The sequence below is a fragment of the Astyanax mexicanus genome, chromosome 1 (genome assembly GCF_023375975.1).
Source record: "Astyanax mexicanus isolate ESR-SI-001 chromosome 1, AstMex3_surface, whole genome shotgun sequence".
Classification (NCBI taxonomy): Eukaryota; Metazoa; Chordata; class Actinopteri; order Characiformes; family Acestrorhamphidae; genus Astyanax; species Astyanax mexicanus.
The window spans coordinates 97,602,530-97,627,506 of record NC_064408.1 but is presented as its reverse complement, the minus strand read 5'-3'; the positions used below and the strand labels follow the sequence as shown (position 1 = coordinate 97,627,506).

Here is a 24,977-nt window from a genome sequence, read left to right as displayed (position 1 = left end):
ACTGAACAATATCAAATGTTTCAGTACCTCAAACATAATTTGCAACGTTTTTAGTCATTTTATTCATTCATTTGTATCAGTAATGCTATTATCTGTACATTATTGTCCTAAAACCTATTGAGAAATGTAGTATATGTGTTATATGTATGTATATATTCTTTTTAGCTAATTTTAGCATTTTACTTTCCAAAATTTAAGGAATACCCTGTCCAAATGGAGAGTAACTATTTTTAATTTAGCTCCATTCACCCACATTCATTGTGCGGGCTCCCTCCTATGTTTTTGTTGTGTGAAAGTGCTAAACTGCCTTCTAAATGAGTGTGTGCAGCAAGACATCATGTTAGAATTTCTAATTTCTTGTGTTTTAGACACAACCATAGTAAAACTGTCATGCAAATCATTCACGTTTTGTCATATTCGGAATCTGCAACTTTTTCAATTGTGTCTAAATTTCATGATGAATGGACCAAAAAATCCCCCGAAAAGTTGCTATTTTGGAAACATACATTGAGAATGCTATGTCATATCTTACATGAGTTTAAACAAATTAAAATACACAGTTATTTAAACGATGTGTTTATTCTAACGTAATTAGTAATACACCAACTCCAGAACAGGTTACAGAATCAGTTTACAATAAATTAAATGTGTGTATTGACTCTCAGTATTGATATTTACATTTCACCACTCATGTTAACAGACAACAGTATATTTCTGTTGCTTTAAAATATCAACACTTGTGATAAACATTCTGATACCATTTAAACAACTGTAGGAGGGACTTAAATAAAAATCAATATAAAATACCCGTTTCTGTGATGATCAGAGCTGGGTCAAATAGGAATATATATATATATATATATATATATATATATATATATATATATATATATATATATATATATATATATATATATATATATATTTGCATTTGCAGAGATATTGGCCCAAATACTGTCTCTGGAACCTGCAATACAACCACTGAAAATTCACTCATCTGTAAAAACTAAAAAAATAATGTAAGTTTTGCTTGTTGTTTCTGTTTCATACACATTTGCAAAAAAATCAAGGTGTCATGATACTAAGTAGGCTCTTAGCATTCAGACAAATGTGAGTTTTGCTAAGGCAACCTCAGTCAATGTGTGCAGAATTCAATCAATAAGATGTTAACAAAGTCAATCACAGTAGTTTCTGTTCACAGTGGTGTTAAAGGGAACCAGACTAAACTTACAGAAAGTCCTTACATGATGTCTGAGATGTTTCTTTATGAATTTTTGCTAATACCAACCTGAATTTCATACTTGACCCAGCTTTGATTTAAAAAAAAGGTTTTACGTCATATTTTCAGACATGACACAAGATCTAAACTCTAAGGTCTGGGAAGTTCCTATTAATGCGCTAATAAATCTGAGGTACAGATTGGATAGATTTCATGCCATTTACACATTTACAAACACAGCAGACTGCAGCTGTAAGCAGCTGGTGGTGCAGATTTTTAGCCTCAGAGCGGAGATTCAGGTGAATGTCTGCTAGAAATGGGCTGTGCCGTCATCAAGACTGTAGGACTAGAGGAGGACTTGTAGATCTCCTGATTCTGAACCTGGGGAGGAGATGGGATTGGAGTGTCTGGAGAAGCTAAAAAATAGAATTAAAAAAGTACAATTTAGTTTTAAAGGAAAACTACAGCATTTCTCAAACCAAATCACCATCTGTCTATATCATATCTTCTCTTTTTTAATGTTCTCTCCTCAGTACAGGGAAACACATCTCAGATATAGTCTATAGTAACTGACAGTGTGATACAGAAGATTTCTATGCCTTTAGAGAATTCCTAATCATTTCTGCACACTAAGAAACTACATTTCTGATTTTCAGTTAATTTTTAAAAATTTATTTTAGTTTTGCAAGTATTGCAGCAGTATTGTCATTGTATTGTTATGTTTCCTTTGAAAACAAAAGGGTTAAATTATTGCTAGAGTAAAGGCATGTCATATAAACTACTGGCATAATTAGAAAAAGATAATGGAATAAACCAATCACATTGTGATTTCCAGTTTCCAACTTTGTTGCAAAACCCCACCCTTTTAGTATTCACTGACTATCGCTTTGTTAGATTCATTGTTCTATTTGTGTGACTAAAAGGCTACTGAAAAGCAATCTTGATAGGACAGTCCTACCAACGGCCCCACCAATCTCAGATGCAGCCTAGGCTTTGGACTGCAGGTTTTGCGACTAGCTGTAATAGCCTAGCCATCAGTTAAACAAAAAGCAATGGCAAAGCTCTTTAATGTTCATATGCCTCAGTGTTAGTGCTAACATACCACATAAATGCTAGCAGAATACCACAGAAATGCTAGCATAAAAATACTTTTGTCCTTGTTTTTTTACCCAATTTTTCCGTTGTGGCTCAGACATAAGGACAAGCCTTGAGAGTGTAAATTAAGTCCCAGTCATGGACAGAAATAGATTAGGTTAAAAAATAGTGGGGTATTCCTTTAAGGTATTATGATACACATCCATGATGTATTCTTCATATTTCATCTCTACTGTATACAGCAGCTATCACTTCATCAGGTGGAAATGCACAGGCTATAATATTGATTAACACTGTTCAAAAATTAAGCTAAAGTAGATGTCATAAATGATTATCTCACCTATTTGTTGTGCATGCACAGGGCCTGAAAGAGAGCTGATGACAACTGTCTGCCCTGTGATTGGATCCTGGGCCAACTGCGGATGACCATGGTGATGCAAATGTGGCTGTTCTGTGGTGAGACCTGTGAAGCAATCAACATATAGATTCTGGTATTGATTAAGAATGACATATTCCATCCTGTGGGAACACTGTATACCCAAAGATGGACACAACTTGTTCCACTATCCTTAATATATGCTTTGCCTGGCCTTGATTATGTCAGCTCTAATGTGTGAGCACAGGAATATAATTTTATGCTTTAGAAAAGCTCTATAAGGTCTATCCAGTATCTCACCACAGGAGTGATCTCACACTGAGAGCTTTTCTAAGCTTCAATTCCTCTCATACCTGCATAATTTTCATATTAGTTAATGCATAATTCAAAGTAGGTGTGTAAAATCAATCTATCGCTATAATTGATAACAATATAATGCAATAAGAGTTGCACTGTAATAATAGTGAGCCTATTTTAATAAAAAACATTCAAAACATAATGTATAGTTTTATTGGTTGTATTCAACTGCTGTTTAAAAATATAGGCCGGAAAGATTTACTTAAAAAGTAATTCAGAATTATGTATTATGTCCTCTAACACCCATATAACATTAGTATAACATTATAACATTAGTATTGGCTTAAGTGATTGCAATCCATAATCTTTGACTATCTTTAAATTAAAAATTGTTTAATATGCTTTGGTTGCTGTGTCATTAAATATATAATGTATTTAAGAAATAGGAGATCTAACTTTTGATTGGCTTTATTGTGACCTATTCAAAAAGCAGACTGGCCTATAAAAATATTCTAATCATATAATCTAAACATAAATGTGTGTTTTAAACTGCTGTAGGCCAAACAGGTGATCAATATCACTTTTGCAGGTGTAATTTCCAATATTTTGAAAACTATAACTATATTCAAATGCATGCAACATCAAGCTTAGATAAAAAAAAAAAAAGGACATATTCTTTCCCATGATATGAAGCCTTTAAGATTACAGATGTGGAGAGAAAAAGTAAAATTCTAGTGTTATCCAAGCCTCACCTCCCAGCAGCATCTCCTGCAGCAGGTTGTCGATCTTGGCCAGGCCAAAGAGTTTGATGAACTGCAGCTGTTCAATCATCTGCCAGGTGATGCTCTGCAGGGTGGGCAGCAGCAGGAGAAGCTCACCGAAGCGCCCACGAGAGTCGTACTGTCGGTCATTTATGTAGTCCTCCAGACTCATCTGGACCTGGTACCTCATATTCTTTATCTTGGACGGGTCTCTGAGGCTTTTGGCATCTGAAGGTCATGCACAGAACCAGAGTCATTTAAATGACTTAATGCCTCCATTGACCACTTCTTGGGCTGGTGTTTGGAGAATTGGAAGCATGTGAGGAAATGGGCCTATTTTTTATTTATATGAGCACTTACCGGGGTCAAAGAAAACAATAGCTTTCAGTGCTGCGTATTCATTGTCATCGATCTGGATGTCTTGGAAGGGTGCGACCAATTCATCGAGGACGCGGTTAGCCACTCGGCTGATCTCTGCTTCGGGGCAATTTCGGTGAATAACACAGCCATTACCTGCGAAGGAAAATAGGCATTTGGGCTTATTTGTGATCATACCTTTTCTATGAGTGAGTGTGTGTTTGTATGCTTGTGCACTAAAGAGTTGATGTAAATGACATGTTCATGATCAATAGTTACCGAGAAGCAAAATGTCTTTGTATGGCATTGACCTCTTAGCCACTCCGAGCAGAAGATGTTCCCCTGCGTGTGCCCGCAATAAACTGACCTGCAGAACCGGAACAACGAGAAGAAACTCTTGAACATTTAGCTCATTCAGCCTACAATAAGTATACTCAATCAATACAATAACAATGCACAAGGCAGGGAAGATCTGAAATTCTGCGCAAAACAAGGCACCAAAGAGCAGGCTGAATGGAGGGCTAAATTGAGTCAGTCATGTGAATAGCAAATATTGAGCTCAAGCGAAAGGTCCTGCAATTTAAGCCAAGTGCCTGGCCAATTAGCGCAGGCAGTTTGGCTATCGAATGGCCATTACCTGGTCGTCAAGAGGCAATTCGCCGAAGGCCGGGATGTATTTAGCCCACTCTACCAGAACAAGCAGCTGTTGCTTCATAGACTCGCACACGTCCCCAATGGTGGCTGATTTCTTCTCTGAGATGTCAGCGGGACCCGCCGGGCTGGCAACATTGATCTGCACACAGACTGAGGTTGAGCAAGACGAAGTCACCACATCCTCCAGAATCGTTTATTATTATTACCCAAGCTGTTGCCTCTCCTAGAGTAAACCCTCATAACTAGTCATGCAGATGATTGGAAGTGTTAATGACATTAACTGATGCTCAAGTGGAGACTAATACTCATGCAAATTACACATGCCATCTCTCATCATCATCATTAACTGAGCATATCTGAAGACAGAGACCTTCTTCAGAGTTATTCTAATGAGACTCAAGGATCGCCCTCTGTTGTGACTTTAATCAAGGACAAAGCGAGTCTATGCAGAATATCAAAGTGAGTGTTTGCCAATTCAAATAATACCATCACAAGCGTATTTTCATTGAAGATACTGTAATTTTACCTAAAGATGTAAGATTTGTCTACATGCATGTGTTTCATGCATGGGCTACATTCATACAGCATTCATACATGTAAAAGAGACCCAATCCCTCTTATTATTTTTTGTCATGTAACATAAATGTATTTACTACGTGGTACTGAAATCCAATATGTACCTAAAATGCAGCAATCCAACTTAGTCTGAAGAGTCAGATCAGAAAGAGACTTTTACAACAATTCTCAATAGCTCTACATTCATTAAAAATGCATTAGGGAGAAGTGAAGATGGGTCACATAAAGCATTGCTCTTTAGGAGTGCAAACTGTTCAGATGAATGTCTGATATAGTTCAAAATAAAAAGACAGCCTACAAAAAAATAGATTTTGTTTAAAATTGAATTTGGGTCACTTTAACCGCTGTGTGAAAGTATCTTTTGTGGGCTTTATCAGGAGTAAATGTCTTGACTGCGTACGAAATACATAGAAAAACAGACCATTTTCGAGCCAAAATTATTGCTGTTTTATTGTTGACATGATTTTAGAAGTAGAAAGCAACCAGAATGCAGCAAAAGTGCCTTTTAACCAGCACAATTTCCCATCCGGAAGACTCAGACAGTCTGTGCTCATGAAACTCAATGTATTTCTGTTTTTCTTTACATGTGTACATTTAAATCAGTGGTTCTTTCCTCATGGGGTTGCAAGATTTGAAAATATTATGGCAAATCAGGGTAGTATGAAAACTGAGTTTGGGGCCTTGATGATCATCCCATCCATCTGGAACCCTCTTTCAGGCCTCGCTCAAACTCAGTGATAGTTCTCTTTGCCTTGGCATGAGCACGCTGACCAGTGCTTAAATTCAGTTTCTAGATAATACCTCACAACTTATACGGGTGTGGCGGTTCCCATGTCATAAATTTCACTTTATGATCAATTTACATACTGCTATTCCATGGCATATCAGTGTGCTAACCTGTTGTGACAGTGACTCTGCCTGTGCCAGTACAGTGATGGGTGGAAGGTCATGTGAGTCCTGTAGGCTTCTTCTGGAGCTGATACGATCCCGTTCATTTTGCACAGCTGAAAAACACACAAACAATGTGGCTGATTAGCGGGCTAATAACACCCCGTGGTGATTACTGATTAGCTAAGATGATTGTGTGCGTCTTCAACTTCCCGTCAAGCTTGCTCACCTCCGAGAAAAAAGGCCCATAAAGTGGAGCACTTCAGTAGTCTGTTCTCAACTGATAATAAAATGACAATTACACTTGAACATCTTATCTGGTGAACCTAATTAATAAAGTTTCACGTAGAGTAGAGTAACATAGAGTTCATTGCGGGTGTTTCAAATCTACTAATAAGGATCACAGTATGAAAGGAACAGAAATCTATTTTATAACTGGAAAAGGGTGAAGAGTGTTTAACAGTAAATAATAGTGTACCTTTATAACCTCACTGGCATCTTTACTTTTACTTTTGAATCAGAGGGAAACCTGCCCGAGAAAGAACCAGGGGAAGGTAAAACTTTAACCGATCACTGCCGTGAACAACATGTACGCACGGAAAGTGAGGTAGAGAGCACATGATCGCCCATCATAAAAGCCAAAGCCAAGGTTATACATCCAATAAACTGCACATTCCTTGTGTAATCAGTGCAAGCTTTTATGGCATAACCCCTTTCAGTGTTAAGCATTTTACTCTTATTTTATCCCTCTTCCTTCTTGCTATTAAAAGTCACAATGCGTTCCTTAATCTTTATTTGTTACTTCTTTCTTTCTTTCTTTTTTGCTTTCTCTCCTTTTTGCCTTTTTTTGTACTTGACAGTTGAACAGACAAGAAATCTTATGCACCTTCCTTCTTCATTCCCGCTCGGAAGCATTTGTGAAGCCGGCAAAAGCGGCACTGGTTCCTCTTGTCTTTGTCAACCACACACTGACGATTGAACCTGTTTGAATGATTTAGAAAACACAAATATTAGACATTTTTTAATTCAAAAATGAATTGGTCTCAGGAATGCAATTTAACCTTGAATTTAAGTAAGAACTTAAAAGACACATATCATACATTTTTCTATTATTTTCTCAAATTGTTTACTTTTGAAGTTTATGTGGAAAGAAAACTTTGTATATTGTACAGAAAAACGAGGAAAATTGTATATTGTTTACAAAAAAAGGGTGAAGTTTAGCAAACAATTCATTGGTTAACAGCTTACAGCTGGTAAATAGCAATGAAAATAAATTGAGCTTTGAAAATAGATTTTTAAAAAATGTCAATTTACAAAGCCTCCCTCTCTGTAGTAAAGCAGTGCTTGAACAGATTGTGACTAAACTCTCTACTGCAGCTTTACACACTTACACACTGTTTGTTAACTACAAACAGATACACAGATAACTCTGTAACTATTAAAAGTATAATATTTACAATTACAGATTATTTTCTACACATGCAGAAGTTTCAGTAGTGAAGAGAAGAATTAGAGGTCTGGCGGTGCAGTAATAAAATCATTGCTAAGATGAGAATTTTTTTTTTTTTCAGGACTGCATAAACAGACTTTGTTAGCTTAACATAAACTACACATTAATTTAGTGGCATTTACCTTTCATTTAAAAATCAGAAAAAATATAATATTTTTGGTTTTGGTCATTTCCAATTAAAGAGACCTTGTACCATGACCACGGACATGAACATGAACATTCACTATGTGTGAACAGCTTCATATGGGCTCTGCCAGCTACCTGCATGAGTAGACGTGGCTCTTCCTAATGCTCCTGCGGAAAAAGCCCTTGCAGCCGTCACAGCTGGAGGCTCCATAGTGCTTGCCTGTGGCCTTGTCCCCGCAGATAGCGCAGTTGGAGTTCACCCCATTATCCCCCTGGCTGATGCTGGGCTCCGTTGGCATGCTTTCTAAAGATCAGACAGCAAACATCAACACTCGCAATGTAGACTAAATCATACACAATGCTATTAATATTTGAACCTCTTAGCTTTTGATGTCTATAACTGAGTAAGTATCAAGCAGTGACTGGCATTAAAAAAAAGAATATTTTTATCATCAAAATGGACACAAAATGATCAAAAACACTACCAGTGTATACTGACAATGGAAATGTACCCAACGTTGGTATTTAAGGTCTAAATGTGTAATTAATTCTACTCAAGTTAGGCCTTGAGTCTAGACATGCTGCACGTGACGGAAAAAACAAGTTGCATTAAACAAGTAACTGCATAACTGCAAAGTGCAAATACTACACTGCGCAAAGGTTTTAGGCACCTAGACAAATGGTTCTCATCCATTGATCTTTTAATAATTGTGATTTTGCATGAAAAAACACAATTACTTCCAAAAGAAAATGATTTTGTATTAGTGTTTTTAATATTTGTTTTTTATCTGAGCAAATAAATGCTTACAGCTGGAAACCTAGGATACCAGGTAGCTAAGACACTGTATGTACCTACTAGATTTCATAACATGGTTTTATTTTCCTTTTTTCCTAAGAATGTATTGTGAATTACAAATATAGTTATATGACAATGTCTTTTTTAATTGCTCTGTAAAGTAAATAAGCAAATTTTGATGCGAGTTTATAAAATACTGAAACACAAATGCAGAAAAAGATATCATGAACACACATCACACCAGTTTACTTACTTACAGAAACAACTGTTTAAAAATTGTGCTGACAAATTGTTTTTTACCATGTTTATATTCAAATACAGATCAAATGCCTTTTTTACTCATCAGTCGCAGATAAATTGGAAGTGCCCATCCCCAGTCTACTGGTGGTCGTATAATCCTTAAATGAGTTGAAACGCTGTTTTTGTGTTTTGCACGAACAAAAAGAGCTCATGGCTTCACTTGTGAGGCCACATAGAGGACCATTACCGGCCTACTATATTTATACAAAGACGAAAGTCAAAGCACAAAAGTTAAAACCACGAGTCCACTCTGCTTCCAGCAGCTATGCAAAGTACGCTAAATGAGGTGCAGTTAGCAGAGCTAGCATGAAAAGCGCAAAGGTTAGCAGCCCCCACAAAGCAAAAAACGCAAATGCGTCTATCACACCACGGCCCGGCCCGCTCTGTCGTCTCTCAATCAGCGCTGTTAATGAGGAGGCAGAGGATTTCAATAAAGAAGTTCTGCATAAGTGAACAAAGGGGGCTCGCCCAAGAAGAACAGCTCGCGAAATAGAGACCGGCACCCCTCTGTTCAAGCACAGAGAGGATAGGAATCAATCATTCCTTTGTGCATCCAAAATCATAACATTTCAACAAAAGAATTGCAGCAGGGGACTGGAGTCTTTTATGCACAGAGGCTGATTGAAATCTCCCTCTAATGCAGGACAGACTTAATTAGGATTTAGCCTTCGTGTTTTATCTCCCAGACAGACATTCGATGGAGATTGACATCTCCGGATGAATTTTAATGGGAGCTGAAAGCAATCTCTTTTGATTCAGCATATTCCCAACCTGATCCTTCCTCATTTAAGAATAAAACATAATGCAAAAATGAAGTGCACAGGTTATCGCCGAGAAGCAATTTTGCCCCGTCAGCTTGGGAGAGCTAATAATTAGATCGCAGCACATGTTTTATGCTCTCAATTTCAGGAAGGGGAAAAAACAAGTTGTTATAGCTGCAGTCTTTTGAAATGAAACTAAATTATTTCCCCTCGAAATTTAGCTGAATTTGTGGATACTCAATTAAAGCTAACTGCGAAAAGCTCGAGTAGCTAAAGGGGCCCAAGCACTTTAGTAGAAATGTAAAAAAAATAAAATAAAATGATCTACAGGTACAGCTAACCAAACACTGTTCAACACAAACAACACATATTCTGTGGACACTCAACACGGCTTGTGTAGGTGTAATAGAGACTGCACTAGGCTTGGAATAACTTTCCATTCAGGTTATTTTATGACCTATCTCTATCTCAGCAAATGGATGTCCTATGCAGAACTGTAAAGATAAACTGGACAATCTTTGTCATCGCTGAATTTCAAGCCAACACCTGGTTAATGAAGAACAAGTGGCTGAGATGAATCACTTCTTGGGGCTAAATCAGGCTACAAGTTATGCTTTTTGTCACTGATAAAACACAAAAAAGAATTCAATGCACCTCTATGTATTCCAACCTAAATGCATAATATTTGTGTTTTCTTTTTTTATGAATTTGTGCATTAAAAAAATAACTTGATTTGAATTTACTGTATACCCTGTTCCCACTAGCTTATAGTACCTCAGCTCTTTTGGATACAGCTTTCGTATTTATGTGTATTGCTTCACAAACCCATTGAAGCCTTCTGTTGAGAGAATTTTATAGTTTTTTTTGTTTTAAATTATTGTGTTTTCTTGGTTAATATTTATGACTTTAGTAGAAGATAATCCTATGTCAGCACAGATGAACAAGCCTAAAATAAGGCTATTAGCATATTCAGGGTTAGCATTCAGCAATCATTAAATTTTTCTTTTGCCACCAAACTAACTGTAATCCAGCACTATACAGCCTCTAATAACGTCTCATAAGAATGCCTAATCTCACAACAGAAGTACAGACAGAAATACTGTCAGGTCACTCACCCCCACTGTAAAGCATGTCAGCATTCTCAAAGCCCAGCGTGCTGTAGTTAGGGTCCAGGCCCTCACAATAATTAGCTACATCCATGTCCAGCAGGGATTTTGATAGAGGAGTCACTGAGAACTTCATCACTGCCTGACAAATTTCTGCTGAAGCTGAAGTGCAACAATGTCTATGTGCAGAACTGCTGGGGCTATCCTAAGGTGGACCATCTGTCAAGAATGCTGATTTGTCCTAAACCAAGACAAGGGAGGAGCCTTGTTAAAGACTTCTCACCTCCTTGCTCAAAACCTTGCATGTCCAACTTATCTGCTCTTCTTATCCAAAACTTATCAGAATCAAGAGATAACACTACTTCCCAGTGACAAGTGAAAGGTTACATTGGATATGTTGAAAGCTACAGCTCCTACAATGCGATTAACCTGCAGAAAATGACGCTATAAATGTATAAATTAAGCCACTCTTTACTGTGTCACCCATTACTGACACAGATGTGCCAGTAACACATAGCTTGTCTAGTGTCTGTACAGAAGGCTTGCCAATATATTAAGACTGGCTGGAGCACCACGGCACCAAGTCTAATGACAGGCAAGGGCTAAATGTATATAGGAGCACTGAGCACTGTAGAACAGAGAATTGGAATTAACCCTGTCATGATAATTGTGTTACTGACTTATCGTACAATATCTGTACATGACCTCAATAATTTTTGCTGACCTTGATATTTTCCATTGTGTTTCCATTTGTATTTGTTTACATAAGAATGAACGTCACCAATGTTGTAGCCAGTCGAGCAGTGACCAGTGTGTCTTTATACACACAGAGCAGACTAGGACAGGTGAAGATTCAGATCCAGCATTTAAATATATGCTCCTTGCCATCAGCTACCAGAGCCCTGAGAGAACACCCTTTTGCTCTCTCTGGGTGGGTAGATGGCGCTTTTTCCCCACATCATTCCAAAGGGTGATGTTGATCAGCACAAGATGTCAGTGAGCTGATGTATCAGAACTGAGTTGCTGTGCTTTCCTCCAAGTGAGCTGTGATGCTACTCAGCAATGCTGCATCAGCAGCAGTTCGAAAAGAAGTGATGGATGAATTCACATGTGTCGGAGGAGGCATGTGCTAGACTTCATCGTCCTGGTGTTGGGGCATTAGTTGTGAAAGGAAGAGCCCTAATGAATGGATTAGGTAATTGGCCGTGTAAATTGGGGAGAAAATGGGTAAAAAATTAGAAATAAAATAATATAAAAATACAATGCTCCAATTTTTTGACTAGCAGTATGCTCCTATACTATCAATAATTAAAAAGGCTTTCCTCTTTAAAATGGTAATTGCATTATAATATCATTAAACTATCACAATGTCACTGGCATAAATGATTTAAATGCCATTTATACAGTTCAGCACAATTATTTCTGAATCAACATATCATCCAGTTGGGGATAAGGTAAAGTGAGCTGGTGATCATCCAGTAGTTGTCACTAATGCTTTTTCCACTAAATGCAATCAAATAAGTTCCTGCAACTCTTTTTATTGCCCTTGATTTTGGAAAAAAACTATGAATGAGCAGTCCCAATACTTTTGTCCATCTACTATAACTGATATTACAAAGTTATGGAGGATCACAATTTAGATTCAGCATCTATGAAATAGATATTGTTGGTGGTCATAAAGGTTAAAATTGCAGCATATTGTAGTGTACCAATACTGGTGTTGCACAATTACCAACCCAATTCAATAATGTGTTTAATTTCAATCACAAATTACATTGTAAACTGTATGTTTCTAATTTGGTTTTATCTGACTGATAATTAGTTTAAAGGTATAGCTATATTTAGCTAATGATTGGGTAACTAGCTAATACTTACAATGTTTGCTAGCTTGCTCTGTTGTACTGAAGGGTCACTTGTGTTTGCCAGCCACTTTGATATTATGTATAGATACATTATGTACTTTTGGTAGATTTCTATTATCCGTGTTATTATTTTATTGTAGTTAGGCTTCAAATTAACCTAGTTAGCAATAGAGGTGGGCGATACCGGGAATTTTGGTATCGATCCGATACCAAGTAAACGCAGGGCCAGTATTGCCGATATCGATACTGATACCGATACTTTTTAATATTTAAGCTTTATAGATCCAAATGATCCAAAAACCTAGGATATAATTTCACCAAACATTGTAAGTGATAACAAAATACTTTAGTATCACAATCAACATTTTTGTTTAGAAACAATGGAACAGTAACAAAACAAAGTTTAAATATAAAATAAAAAATATAAAAAAATAAAATAAAAATTCTCCCCTCACTAGACATCTTTTCTAGTTCTTTGTTTCTTTGTTTCTATTTTTAAATAGAATTGTCATTTAGAAAAACAATAAAAAATAAGGAATTGTCTTCCTTTCAGTGCAATTCAAATGCAAGTTTTTCTTAAATAAACAGAGTGTAAAAAAATATCACTCAACACTAATCTCCTGAGGTAGAGGCGTTTCGACTCGAGGAGAGCGCTGAGTGGGCGGGGCTAGGCTTAGCCTACCTGCATGGCGGTTTGGCTGGCTTTGCTGAGCCATGTGACGCATGTGCAACAACAAGAGACCAGAGAGTAGACTGTGGTGAATCTCGTGCGCAGCAGTCAGTGCGTGCGGCAGAGAAAAAAGCTTGAATATCGATATTTTTACACGAGTATTGCTCAATACCAATACCAGCGTTGGTATCGATATTATCGATATTTGGATCGATCCGCCCACCTCTAGTTAGCAAGCTGAATTAGCTAGCTAGATTAGACTAAAGTTTAATCACTACTCTAAACATCTGACACAATACTTTGGATAAGACACATTTCTGTACAAGATCTTTTATAACGCTTCTTTCTCTAAAAAAATAGAATCTATGCTTCCAATAACTAAATCTGATCTTTGGTAAACTTTAATATTATTCTGCTACAGATATAGTGATTTTACCTTTTCCTTTTTTTCTACCACGAATACAATTCTCTACTAGGCAAAAAATGAATGATATTTTATATACAAATGTAGGTTTCAACTTCCTTTTTTGTTTTTGATTTTGTTAGCATTTGAACACAAATGCACACATTTCTATTTAAAATACCACAAAATACAAAGCACTGTAATCATTGCACATACTACAATTAATGTTCTATTTCTATTTAGTCAAATATTATACTTTTATAATATGACTGGCGAGTCACTCAAATGCTATCAAATGCTATCTGTTGAACATACTGTGAGTCATAGAACAGTTTATGACTGTTTTATTGTTTTATCCTTAAAGATGCCGTGTATTCAGATCTCTAAACACCTCTGGTATCGTTTCGATGGCTGACGGGTGCAACAGCTTAACGGTTAATACTGACAGTTTCACTACTATTAAACTTGTGTGTTTAAATCTTGTGACTTCTTATACCATGACTATTCACACCAGCTTCTCTGATTGTGAGAGGAAAGTGGTAACGCAAATTATAGATGGATCAGTATCAATATAACATGGCTTTTGTGTTGCGTTTCAAACAACAATATAACAAAACATTCATTAACAATAGATTTTAAGATTTAATACGAATGAACACATTACAAATATGCAGCTATGTTAATATTTACTTTAAATATGTTTGTACAATTTATCCAGTTTTCGCCATTCCTGCAGTGATACTTTGTTAAGTTTAATAATTATTTGTGGTTAAAAAAAACTTTTGTAAAACCTTTTAAATGTCATCCTGGGATTACTCTGCCCCTTTAAGAAAGTAACCTTTGACACCAGTAGCATTTCAATCTTCACACTGCCTTATATTCAAGGGACTGAAGACACATGCAGAATGTTTAGCTATAATTAATATTAATTTAATAAATTAATTTATTAAATTCTCCTAATGTCTCCATATTTAGCTGAGGTTAAGCTTAAGCTTTACACCCTTTTATGGTAAAATATCATGATAAATTAAATAATTTAAGAAGATCGAAATGTCACCAAAACAATTTAAACAGTTTGTTACTCTAGATCAGCCACATGACATTTTATCACATGCCAATTTTAGCTAACATTGGCCACCCTGTCATACAGCGAGAAAAATATGATTTCAGTGTAGTCTAAAGTCTTATAAATATGATGATTTGTTAAAAGAATAAAAAACCTTGAGTCATTTTTTTTTCTAAATGTACAGTATCCTGATAATGACCCAGATGTAAAGCATGGAAAATAACAAATGATCACAGCTGTTTAACAAAGGTGATAATGAGGACTAACAGTGACTTGTGTTAGAAGAGCAACAGTACAGGCCTGTGTACATGTGTAAATCCAGGTCACCAAACAGAGCTAAAACCATGTCCAGCAAAAACTGGTCAACATATTTCAGTTCTGAGTAACGTCAAATCAAACAAGCTCTGAATTCTGAACAGGAGGAAGTTACATTTTAACTGAACGCCAACAGTGGGCTGAACACTTCGCTTTAAAAGAGGAAGTATTCTAGATCTTCACACCACACCAAACAGGTCCCACCCTCCGTTCTCAGTTTATTACCCTTACCACAAATACTGCCAAGAGGAGAAATCAGAGGGGGGGTTCAGGTGGTGTATTTGACCAAAAAAAGGCTAAAGTTTTTTTTATTTACACAATCAAATTTAACCCTTGTGTGGTGTTCGGGTCTGTGGGACCCGTTTTAATTTTTCATCAAATGATACTAAAAAAAATACAAACTCAAACTCATTGGCATTGGCTCATTTTTTGTGAAAAACATATATCAAAACACATTTTCGATAAGCACACACTGTACACCCCCCCCCCCCCACACACACACACACACACATTTATATTACATACAGTATGTTTGGCCAAGGGCTAATAAACATTGCTTCATTTGTAAATTTGAAACTAAACAAATGTTCTACTCATATCTTGAGTTTAATTCATTTTCTTTTTTTAAAAAAAACTAATAAAAAAAGAGTAGCACTTTTTGAAAGAAATGTAACATAAGAAAGGTAAAGGGCAAATATTAACCATGTAAGCTGTTTATATTGCTTGCAATTTAGGTGAAGCAAGCATGTGTAAAGTATTTTAATGTAAAATTGCTTAATTTTGCTGAATTAAATACAAGTAACAAAGTAAACGAGTAACAAAAATATGAACACCGCACAAGAGTTAAAATGCAACGATATTCAGAGGAAATCCAACAAAAATGAAACATTATTTATTCACATGAATGAAATAGCCAAAATGTGTGTTTGTATTACAAAACTACAATAAAAAATGGTTGAATGCTGAAAATTTATAACATTTATAATATATAAGACAAAACCAAGAAAGCACATAATTAATTAAATTAAATTAGTCATTGTTGGTATACATTATTCAGCCTTTTTACTTTTCATTTGTTCCTTTTTACTTATTTCACTTATAGAATATTCTATGCATTTTTAATAACAATAGTAACAATAATAATAATAATAATATTAATAATAATAGCACTTTTTATGCTTATTATTTATTGAGTATGAAAATACACAGATGGCACAAGGCTTTCCTAAGTGTGATTTTAATAATATAAATAAAAAATAAGAATATAGAATATTTAAAAAATAAGAATAGGAAATAAAAATTATATTAATAATTGAAATGTTTACCAGCTGTCTTAGAAAATGAAAGTGATCCTCAAGCATAAAAAGTGTAAAAAAAAAGAAAAAAAAAGGACTATAATGCAAGATACAGCACTACTAACCAGACCAATCAATCAAATATGATGATGCTTTGAAAACTGTTGGCATGATCATCATGTTATAAACACATTTCTCTATTTAAACCATGGTTTATTTGAACCTTTAAAAAATAAAGACCCTCTTAATACTAATCAGTCACAATATGCTGCTAATGTACCACATTTTAAACCCCCCACCTCCCTCACAAAGCTTCTTGACCTGAATTCAGTTCAGAGAACTTCTTATTCACACACAAGACAGGCTGTCATATACTGTGAAGTCCCTGTGCTAAAATTACACTTACACACACACACACAAACATGCATAGGTGAGAAAAAATAGTAATCCCACAAGGAAACAAATTAAACATAATACATTGAATCTCATTCGCTGCATTGACCCTGTCCCCAATACATTACCAGTATGTGGAAATATTTATTCATATAAATAAATAACCCTGATATTGATCGTCCTGCTGACCTGTTTTAATTCCCTATGATCAACAGGGGTCAATCTCGACCTTCAACCTTAACCTCTATAAGGGTAAATTGACCAGCAGAGAAAAATCCCTTCTTTAGTTCTTTAAAAGCATCTGAAAACTGAACCCCCTGCTCTGTTTCCAGAGTGTGTGTTAATGTGAAGTAGCCTGAAGGCTGAAGGCGGCGAGTGAAGTTATAAAGTGTGCGGGTAAAACACATGAAAGCAGCGGCGCTCACGTCATGAAGTTCAATGTACAAAGGGTACTCAGACAAGCCAGTCTGAATGGAACAGCATAACTAACTCTGAACAGATAATAGAGCCCAGGAGCAGGTTAACAGACTAATCATAACAACCTGATTCACACAGTGTCTCTACAGCTTCAGCTGCTGCCGAAAAACAGGTCTTACCTTCTTCTTGTCCAGAAACCAGGATTTTATACTGATCCAACATACAATTATCTCACTTCTGACATGGAAACCCCTCGCTTTTCCAGACTCTTTCACTGTGTAACTGCTCCTGTGCTGAACAGAGCAGACTGAGCAGCTAGAGTGAACTTAGTGGAGTGAAATTCAGTGCCACACATGATGGTGTCAGGGTAGCCTCATTAGATCGATTTACTAAACAAACTGAAAGTTGGGTGGGGATGTTAAACAGTAACTAGGCCCAATAAAAAGGCAAAAGAAATGAATCGTTGTTGTGCCTTCACGGAATAGGCTACATACATGCTCACAGAGGAAAGTCACAGAAGTAAATCACAAATAAACCCACCTATTCTTATTTCTGAGTTAGTATATCTTTTTTTTTCTAGTTATGACTGTACTGGTTTAAATGTGAAATGTTTATGATTAGCAGTGTGGAACAAAATACATAGACTGTATTCTTGTACAGTTATACATAGACCGTACAGTTAAAATATAGATATCCAGGTCAAAATATTATACTCTAGTAAAATCTTTTTTCTGACTTTCATATAAAGAAACATATTTGCCTTCAAATTTACTTAAAAAATACCATGTTATTATGGCTCTAATGCCCTTTTGGTGGAACCAAATATGTAAAGTTTTATATTAGAATATCTTTAAAACTTAGCTACAAGTTCAAATAAAAAAAAATGCTTTTTTTTCATACTGTATACAGTGGCATGAAAAGTATTTGCCCCCAACAGATTTTTTTTTTTTTTTGCTTCTTTGTCATACTAATATTTTCCAATTAAAGTCTAACAGAAAGATAACCTGAGTAAATATATAAATAACTTTTTAAATTATAATTTTATTTATTAAAGAAAAAAATATCCAAACCGATCTAGCCCTGTGTGAAAAAAGTATTTGCCCCTAAACCCAATGAGTCTTTCACATCTCTTCACATTTGGCCCACTAATTCAGCTTAATTAGAGGGTTATCGAGCATGAACATGCCACAGCATCTTAATTAGACTTTGAATAAGTAAAAATGTGCTTTTTATATTAACTCAGTTTGTCTTTGTCTAATATTAAAATTTATTTGATAATCAGAAAAATATTAGTATGACATAAAAAGCAAAAACAAAAAAAATCTGTAGAGGGCAAATACTTTTTCACGCCACTGTATATTCCACATATTCCACTCTATTTACTGCTAATTGGTGTTCTTGCTTTGTATTTCTTTGGTTTAATGGTATGGTTTTATGCACACAAAAAAAGTATGACAGATTCTGCATAATGTATGGGAGGGAGTAAAAAGTGAGATATATGGCTTTTGTAGTGGAGTTAAAGGAAAAAGTCACACAAAATGTAAATAGTAATGTTACACTAACATGTTACTACTATTTAAGCACATTATTGAATTACAATTCCTTCATTACTGTCCACCACTGCTAATTGGTTATAAGATACACAGGTAGAATATTTCTCACTGTTCAAAAAACTGGCTTGGTCTAAACCTACACAATATATCAGGCTAATTAGAATTGATTATGGTGCTCCATGTCCATGGCTTATGTTAACAAGAGCAGATTTGATCAGTTTAGCTCATGCTTTTTCCCTGCCTTTACAGCAGATGGCGCCAAGACCTTTCTTTAGAATGGAACAGAAACTTGTAACCGGCATCTATTTTTGAAGGCCCTTTCCATGTGTCTTACTTAAAGGGTGCATGTCATTAAAAAAAAAAAAACCTTTTGTCGCTGTTTTTAATAAAAAAAAAACATATAATTTAACTCCTCCATCAACACCAAGTATTTATGGACACCAAGCTGCAGAAAATACCACATAAAGACAAAATACCTGGCAGCTAAACAACCCAAGACCCCTAAAATAAGCAAAAAAACACTGGGGGTTGTTTCTGCAGGTTAGACTTCATTTTAGGTTAGTACAAAAAATGTTAACATACTAACATCCATTTAGGACTAACATAAGAACGTGATAAAGCATTAAGCATTCTCAAGCAGTTTTTTTTCTTTCTTTTCTGGGTTGGTTAAATAAATAAAATACAATAAAAAAGTCTTTAATTTTAAACACTAAATCGAGCCACATGTAATGTGCCCTCTTAATATTTTTAGCAACAAAAAAAAACAACCCACACAAACAAACAAAAAAACAAAAAACTCGCACACACACCTCAACATGCATAGAAATAAAAACTACAATAGTTAGATGGCCGTAGATGCTTACAGACAGCTGCTTATTTTTTCCATTTTTTGTAAGTCACATCAGCTGTACTTTAGGCCGTGACTTTATTTAAAGTTTTGTCCTGCCTGGGTTTTAAAATTCCCCTGAACTTTCTTCTCGCCCAAGAAGATCCATAGGATCATGAGCAGAACAAACAGCCAGTCAGTGAAGCTTAGGTTGTTGTTCAAGCAGTTAATCATCAGCTTCCCTGCAAACCATGACTGTTGTGTTCTTTTCTTCGCAGTACTTGAGCAATAAGCCCGACAGAGGAGGTAGTTCCTGTATTCAGAAGCCACACACTTGAAATATTCCCATCTTGGTGAAAATCAACAACATGTCAGTGCAGGTAAGTGTGGTGATGGACAGAAAGACCTCATTGCTCTCCTCCATATCCTGAGTATGCGTAAGATAATAAAAGCGAAATAAGTGATAAGGCACCAGGCAGATGAAGATGATGATGATGAGGTTGATGTTCCTCATCTGGGCCCAGAACTCCTGCTGGTTTCGGCAAGCTGCTCCATGCTTCTTGATCAAAGAATACAGGATGATGCCAACTATGACGCCCAGGATGCATGACACAAGGATGATGACGACTGATAAAAAAATATTAAAACCAAACACGCTCCCTTCAATGGCCTGTTGCCCAAAGTTAAAGCATTTGTTTTCTTCGGGTTTTTTTGTGCCATATTTTGATAAGATGATGGGACCGACAATGATTAAAATTGACCATATACCAACGCTAGCTGCCAGGGCATGAAGCCTCCGGTAGAACTCCATACGGTCCGTCTTTTTGTAGTATTGCACGAAACGCGTGACGAGGATGGCCACGTAAATGACAAAGACCACATACATGTGCAGGTGGATCATTGCGCTGACGATTTTACAGGTCAGTGTGGACAGGCTCCAGTGGTTGGTCACATAGTAGTGGATCCGGAAAGGAACAGTCAGCAGGAATATGACATGGGCCAAAAGCAAGTTGAGAAAGGCAATGGTGGTCCAAGATCGCAGGTTGGTTTTCAGTACACGGATCATTATAACTAAGCCCACAGTGCCAGTCACAAGCACCACAGTGTAGATTATTATCAGAGCAATTCTGTGGGATGATTGGCTAAGGGGTTTGTTGGTGGTGCTGATGGCGTCTGTGGTGGTGCTGGTGGTGGTCACGTTCGTGGTGTTTGAGCTAGGGAGAAACGTGGTCATGTTTATAGGGCTGGAAGTGGACACGTCCATAGTTTCTGTGGAGAGGAAACAGAATTGTTGTAGTTAGTGTAATATATTTTGTCACTATGACCATTACTATTACTGCATTACTACTATCACTTTTAATGTATTAGTAATCTACTGAATAATACACCTAAGACATATTTGATATTTCATTGTATAAATTAATATGAAACAATATAACAATAATAAACCATTTTGACTTTTAAAGATATAGAATACTTTACTAAAAAAGGATAAAGTAGCACAAAAAAAAATCCATATTCTGTAGTGCATTGCTGTAAAAGAGAATTCCCAATTTTATGTAATTATTTTTTTTCCCTCAGTGTTCAATTTCTACAACTCCCAAAATACATTTTAAACCATTAGGAATCTCTGCAAGTGTTCAACAAATCTTTACTTTTAACCTAGCTTTTAAGACATATAGGCTTATAGATACAACAAGCCACCACTAGAATGTCACATAGACTGCTCCACACTATAATCTACACTATAGTTGTAGTTCTTTCTATCCTTAGAACTTAATTAGAATGACTAGTTTTGAACGCGACAAATATAAAGATGTTGAGCCTAAATACAGCACTACTGTAGGAGGCAAGTAGGCAAAGACTCAAGATACGCAGCATCCAATTTACCGTAATAATAAATGTATCTGTTTCATGAAATTCATACCAGTACCAGTGTGTATTGTATGAAAAATAATCCAATAGCAATCATTGTCAGTTAATTGAGATCCTCTGTTTTAACTGATACTTAATTTAGAAAATATTTAAAAAATGGAATATCATAAAATTGCCAATTTTGTTCAAAGTTGAATTCAAAATGATGAACTCATATTTTGTATTCATTACATCTAAAGTGCCATTTTCTTTCTTGATGCTTAGAAAGTCTGGATGTTCAATGAGTTCTATTCATTTATTTGGTTAATTAATGATATCAATGGAAAGACATAGGGAAGGGGAAATGTGGTAGGAAGAGGTACACAAGCAACAGGAATGACTGCAGCCTTGAGAGGATTGTCAGGAAAAGCCAATTCAGTAACTTGTCAGTGCTTTAAGAGCCACCATGCTTGCATGTCTTTACTAAAGTGGCTACATTAGTGCCGCATTCCTAATATTAAGACTCCTGATCCAGACACAACATCAGAAGCATTTAACCGGGGCTAAGAAGGAAAAGTTATTTTTTTTATATAAATATATTTTTTATAATTTGGTCCTACAGTCTGGAAAAAGACTGGAGAGACACAGAAACCAATGTGTCTACAGTCCAGTGTGACATCTCCATAGATGTGTGTGGTGGTTTGATGTGCCATGTTATCTGCTGGTGTTGGTCCGCCGTGTTTTATCCAAAAGTCCAAAGTCAAAAGAGCCGCCTACCAGAGATTTTAGAGCACCTCATGCTTCCATCTGCTGACAAGCTTTATGGAGATGCAAATACTTTTCCAGCAGGACTTGGCATCTACCCACACTGACAAAACTACAATCAACTGGTATGATGACCCTTATATTACTGTGCTTGGCTGGCCAGCCAACTCTTTGGTTTGGTCAAGAGTAAGAAGATGAACACCCAACCAAGCAGTACCAGACATCCCAAGTTGCAAAAATTTATTTCAGGGACCTGAAATTCACCTGCATGCGCGTTTGTGTCCTTTTAGATTGCAGAAGATTTTATCTGACTTTTGGGCAACAGGAAGCCGTTATTGATATGTGGAAGACTCCTGCAACTTCTGGGAGACTTGGGACGTCTGCAGTACATAGGAGCTGAAGGCCAAAATCTTAACAACCTGAGATTAAGTAATATTTCAGCAGTGCCACACCACAGTGGTGCAGTAACTAATGGTAAAGGAATCCCAACCACGTGTATAATAACTGTAAAAATGTGTATGCAGTTCTAAACTATTCTGTATTGAAAATCCTTGTCTGTTTGATCTTTTAAAATATTCCAATAATTGGAGATGCTGGATTTCTGGTTTTCATGCACTCTAACTCTACCAAATGTAAAACAAACAAAAAGAAAAGGCTTGAAATATGCCACTTTATGTACAATAAGTATAAAATATACCACACTTTATCATTGTGAATTAAGTTATGAACAAAAATAATTGTACAAATATTTTTTGGGAGATAGGTACACTAACAGACACATTATTTTGTAAAACACTTACTCGTACTCAAATAAGCGCGACAGCCAGCATCAAGAGAATTGTGATGGATTGTATTCTTGGTATGTTCTGCACAGACATTTCTAGACAATCACACCCACACCTCCACACCCCCACCCACACACATGCACACCACTGAAGGAACTATTCAAGTTATATCTGTTTAAACACAGTGTTCAATACAACAGCATTGATTCTTATGCAATGTACATTACAATTATCATTACTACTACTTGTTAAAAAAAAATAACTACATTCACTATAATACTACAAATACTATAGTGCTATACAACTGAAATAAACACACACGTACCGTCTGAGTAAAGCAGAAGCTGGAGTGCACTGAGCAGCACAAGAGGAAGTAGAGCTTTGTCTCTGTTGTCTGTTCTTTTGGTTATGAACAGCACTACAGGAGTGTATGTGAGTGAGGCAGGATCTTGTGGCACTAAGCTGCTTCGTCATTCACACTGAAGTCTGCGTTAAACACTAAGTGGCTAAGCGGCTTCCTTTGACAGGACACCGCACTGCTTTTCTCTATTTGCTATTCTTTGTTTTTTGTTTTATACAACACAACACAAATACTTGTGTATTTTGAAAGGTTTGTGACACATGCATCACCATGGGCTCTTTTGAGTTAATCACACATTGTTGTAATATTTTAAAATAAAAAATATAATAAAACTAGAAAAGCAAATGAGACAAAAATACATGATCCCCAATTTCTTTATCTCCAATGCACAACATACTCATCTTCACGATAAAAAAAAATTGTGTATCTTTATTCTTATGTTTTTCACTTTTTAACAACATTTAAAGCTGGCAGCTTTTCTTAGTTAACATTAAGTCAGCATGTTGATTAGTTTGGGAAATACAAATATCTCTTTTGACGTACTTGTGTATTTTTAAGGGTTTGTGACACATGCATCACCATGGGCTCTTGTGAGTAAATCCTACATTGTTGTAATATTTTAATAAAAATATAATAAAACTAAAAAAAAGCAAATAAAATACATGATCCCCAATCTCATGATCTCCAAAGCACAACATATAAATTTTTTTAAGCACACAAATTGTATATCTTTATTTGTCTTTTTCCCTTTTTGACAGCATTTAAAGCTGGCAGCTGTTCTTAGTTAACATTAAGTCAGCATTTTAATTAATTTGGGAAATCCAAATAATATCACTTACAACGTACCTGTGTATTTTGAAGAGTTTGTGACACATGCATCACCATGGGCTCTTTTGAGTAAATCCTACATTGTTGTAATATTTTAATAAAAATATAATAAAACTAAAAAAAGTTAATAAAAAACATGATCCCCATGATGATCTCTTTATCTCCAAAGCACAACATACTTATCTTCACAGGCACAAAAAAAATTTTATATCTTTATTTTTGCCTTTTTTCACTTCTAAAAAACATTTAAAGCTGGCAGCTTTTCTTAGTTAACATTTAGTTAGCATTTTAATTATTTTGGGAAATGCAAATAATATCTCTTATGACGTACTTGTGTATTTTGAAGGGTTTGTGACACATTACTATGGGCTCTTTTGAGTAGATCATACACTGTTCTAATATTTTTAGAAAAATATAATACAACTAGAAAAGCAAATGAGACAAAAATACATGATCTCCAATTTATCTCCAATTTTATTTAATCTTTTTTCACTTTTTGACAACATTCGAAGCTGGCAGTTGTTCTTAGTTAACATTAGTTAGCATTTTAATTAATTTGGGAAATGCAAATAATAAAAAATGCACCGTGACCCATTAACATACTAAGCCCCAGAAGACCAGTCACATTGAGAGGAAGGATGTGGTAAGGTCTGTGATATTAATGGAATTCAAATGAAGCACAAAAAACAAAAGTCTATCACTGGGTAAAAGCAACATGTTACAAACAACAACCCTGTATCTAAACATACGCTGCAGTCCGCA

At 35.8% G+C, this 24,977-nt stretch overlaps 2 protein-coding genes across 3 annotated transcripts; both read right to left on the bottom strand.

Annotated features, from left to right (window-relative positions):
* Nucleotides 1-560: 560 nt before the first annotated feature.
* Nucleotides 561-18,077, bottom strand: hnf4g (hepatocyte nuclear factor 4, gamma). 2 transcript variants are annotated; one of them, XM_007248913.4, is made up of 10 exons: nucleotides 17,423-18,077; nucleotides 7,995-8,163; nucleotides 7,110-7,204; nucleotides 6,233-6,339; nucleotides 4,743-4,898; nucleotides 4,385-4,472; nucleotides 4,109-4,261; nucleotides 3,740-3,976; nucleotides 2,655-2,777; nucleotides 561-1,635 (listed from the first exon to the last, which is right to left on the bottom strand). In XM_007248913.4, exons 1-10 carry the CDS (start codon nucleotides 17,463-17,465, stop codon nucleotides 1,502-1,504), a joined length of 1,305 nt encoding a protein of 434 aa, XP_007248975.2. In that variant the 5' UTR covers nucleotides 17,466-18,077; the 3' UTR covers nucleotides 561-1,501. The 2 variants fall into 2 exon arrangements, with proteins under 2 accessions (XP_007248975.2, XP_007248974.2); XM_007248912.4 differs by lacking the exon at nucleotides 17,423-18,077 and adding an exon at nucleotides 10,832-11,070.
* Nucleotides 18,078-19,180: 1,103 nt separating this feature from the next.
* On the bottom strand, nucleotides 19,181-23,701 carry LOC103037719 (probable G-protein coupled receptor 141). The gene is made up of 2 exons (XM_007248914.4): nucleotides 23,352-23,701; nucleotides 19,181-20,891 (listed from the first exon to the last, which is right to left on the bottom strand). Exon 2 carries the CDS (start codon nucleotides 20,884-20,886, stop codon nucleotides 19,942-19,944), a length of 945 nt encoding a protein of 314 aa, XP_007248976.2. The 5' UTR covers nucleotides 20,887-20,891; nucleotides 23,352-23,701; the 3' UTR covers nucleotides 19,181-19,941.
* Nucleotides 23,702-24,977: the final 1,276 nt, after the last annotated feature.

Bases quoted from the DNA above. Each gene is read 5' to 3' on its own strand.
- LOC103037719 (XM_007248914.4), bottom strand. From the start codon at position 20,886: ATGGACGTGTCCACTTCCAGCCCTATAAACATGACCACGTTTCTCCCT.
- hnf4g (XM_007248912.4), bottom strand. From the start codon at position 10,958: ATGAAGTTCTCAGTGACTCCTCTATCAAAATCCCTGCTGGACATGGAT. The intron at 3,977-4,108 runs GTAAGTGCTCAT...CATGACCTTCAG, and splicing joins TATTGTTTTCTTTGACCCCG to ATGCCAAAAGCCTCAGAGAC. The intron at 2,778-3,739 runs GTGAGGCTTGGA...ATTGCTTCACAG, and splicing joins GCAGGAGATGCTGCTGGGAG to GTCTCACCACAGAACAGCCA.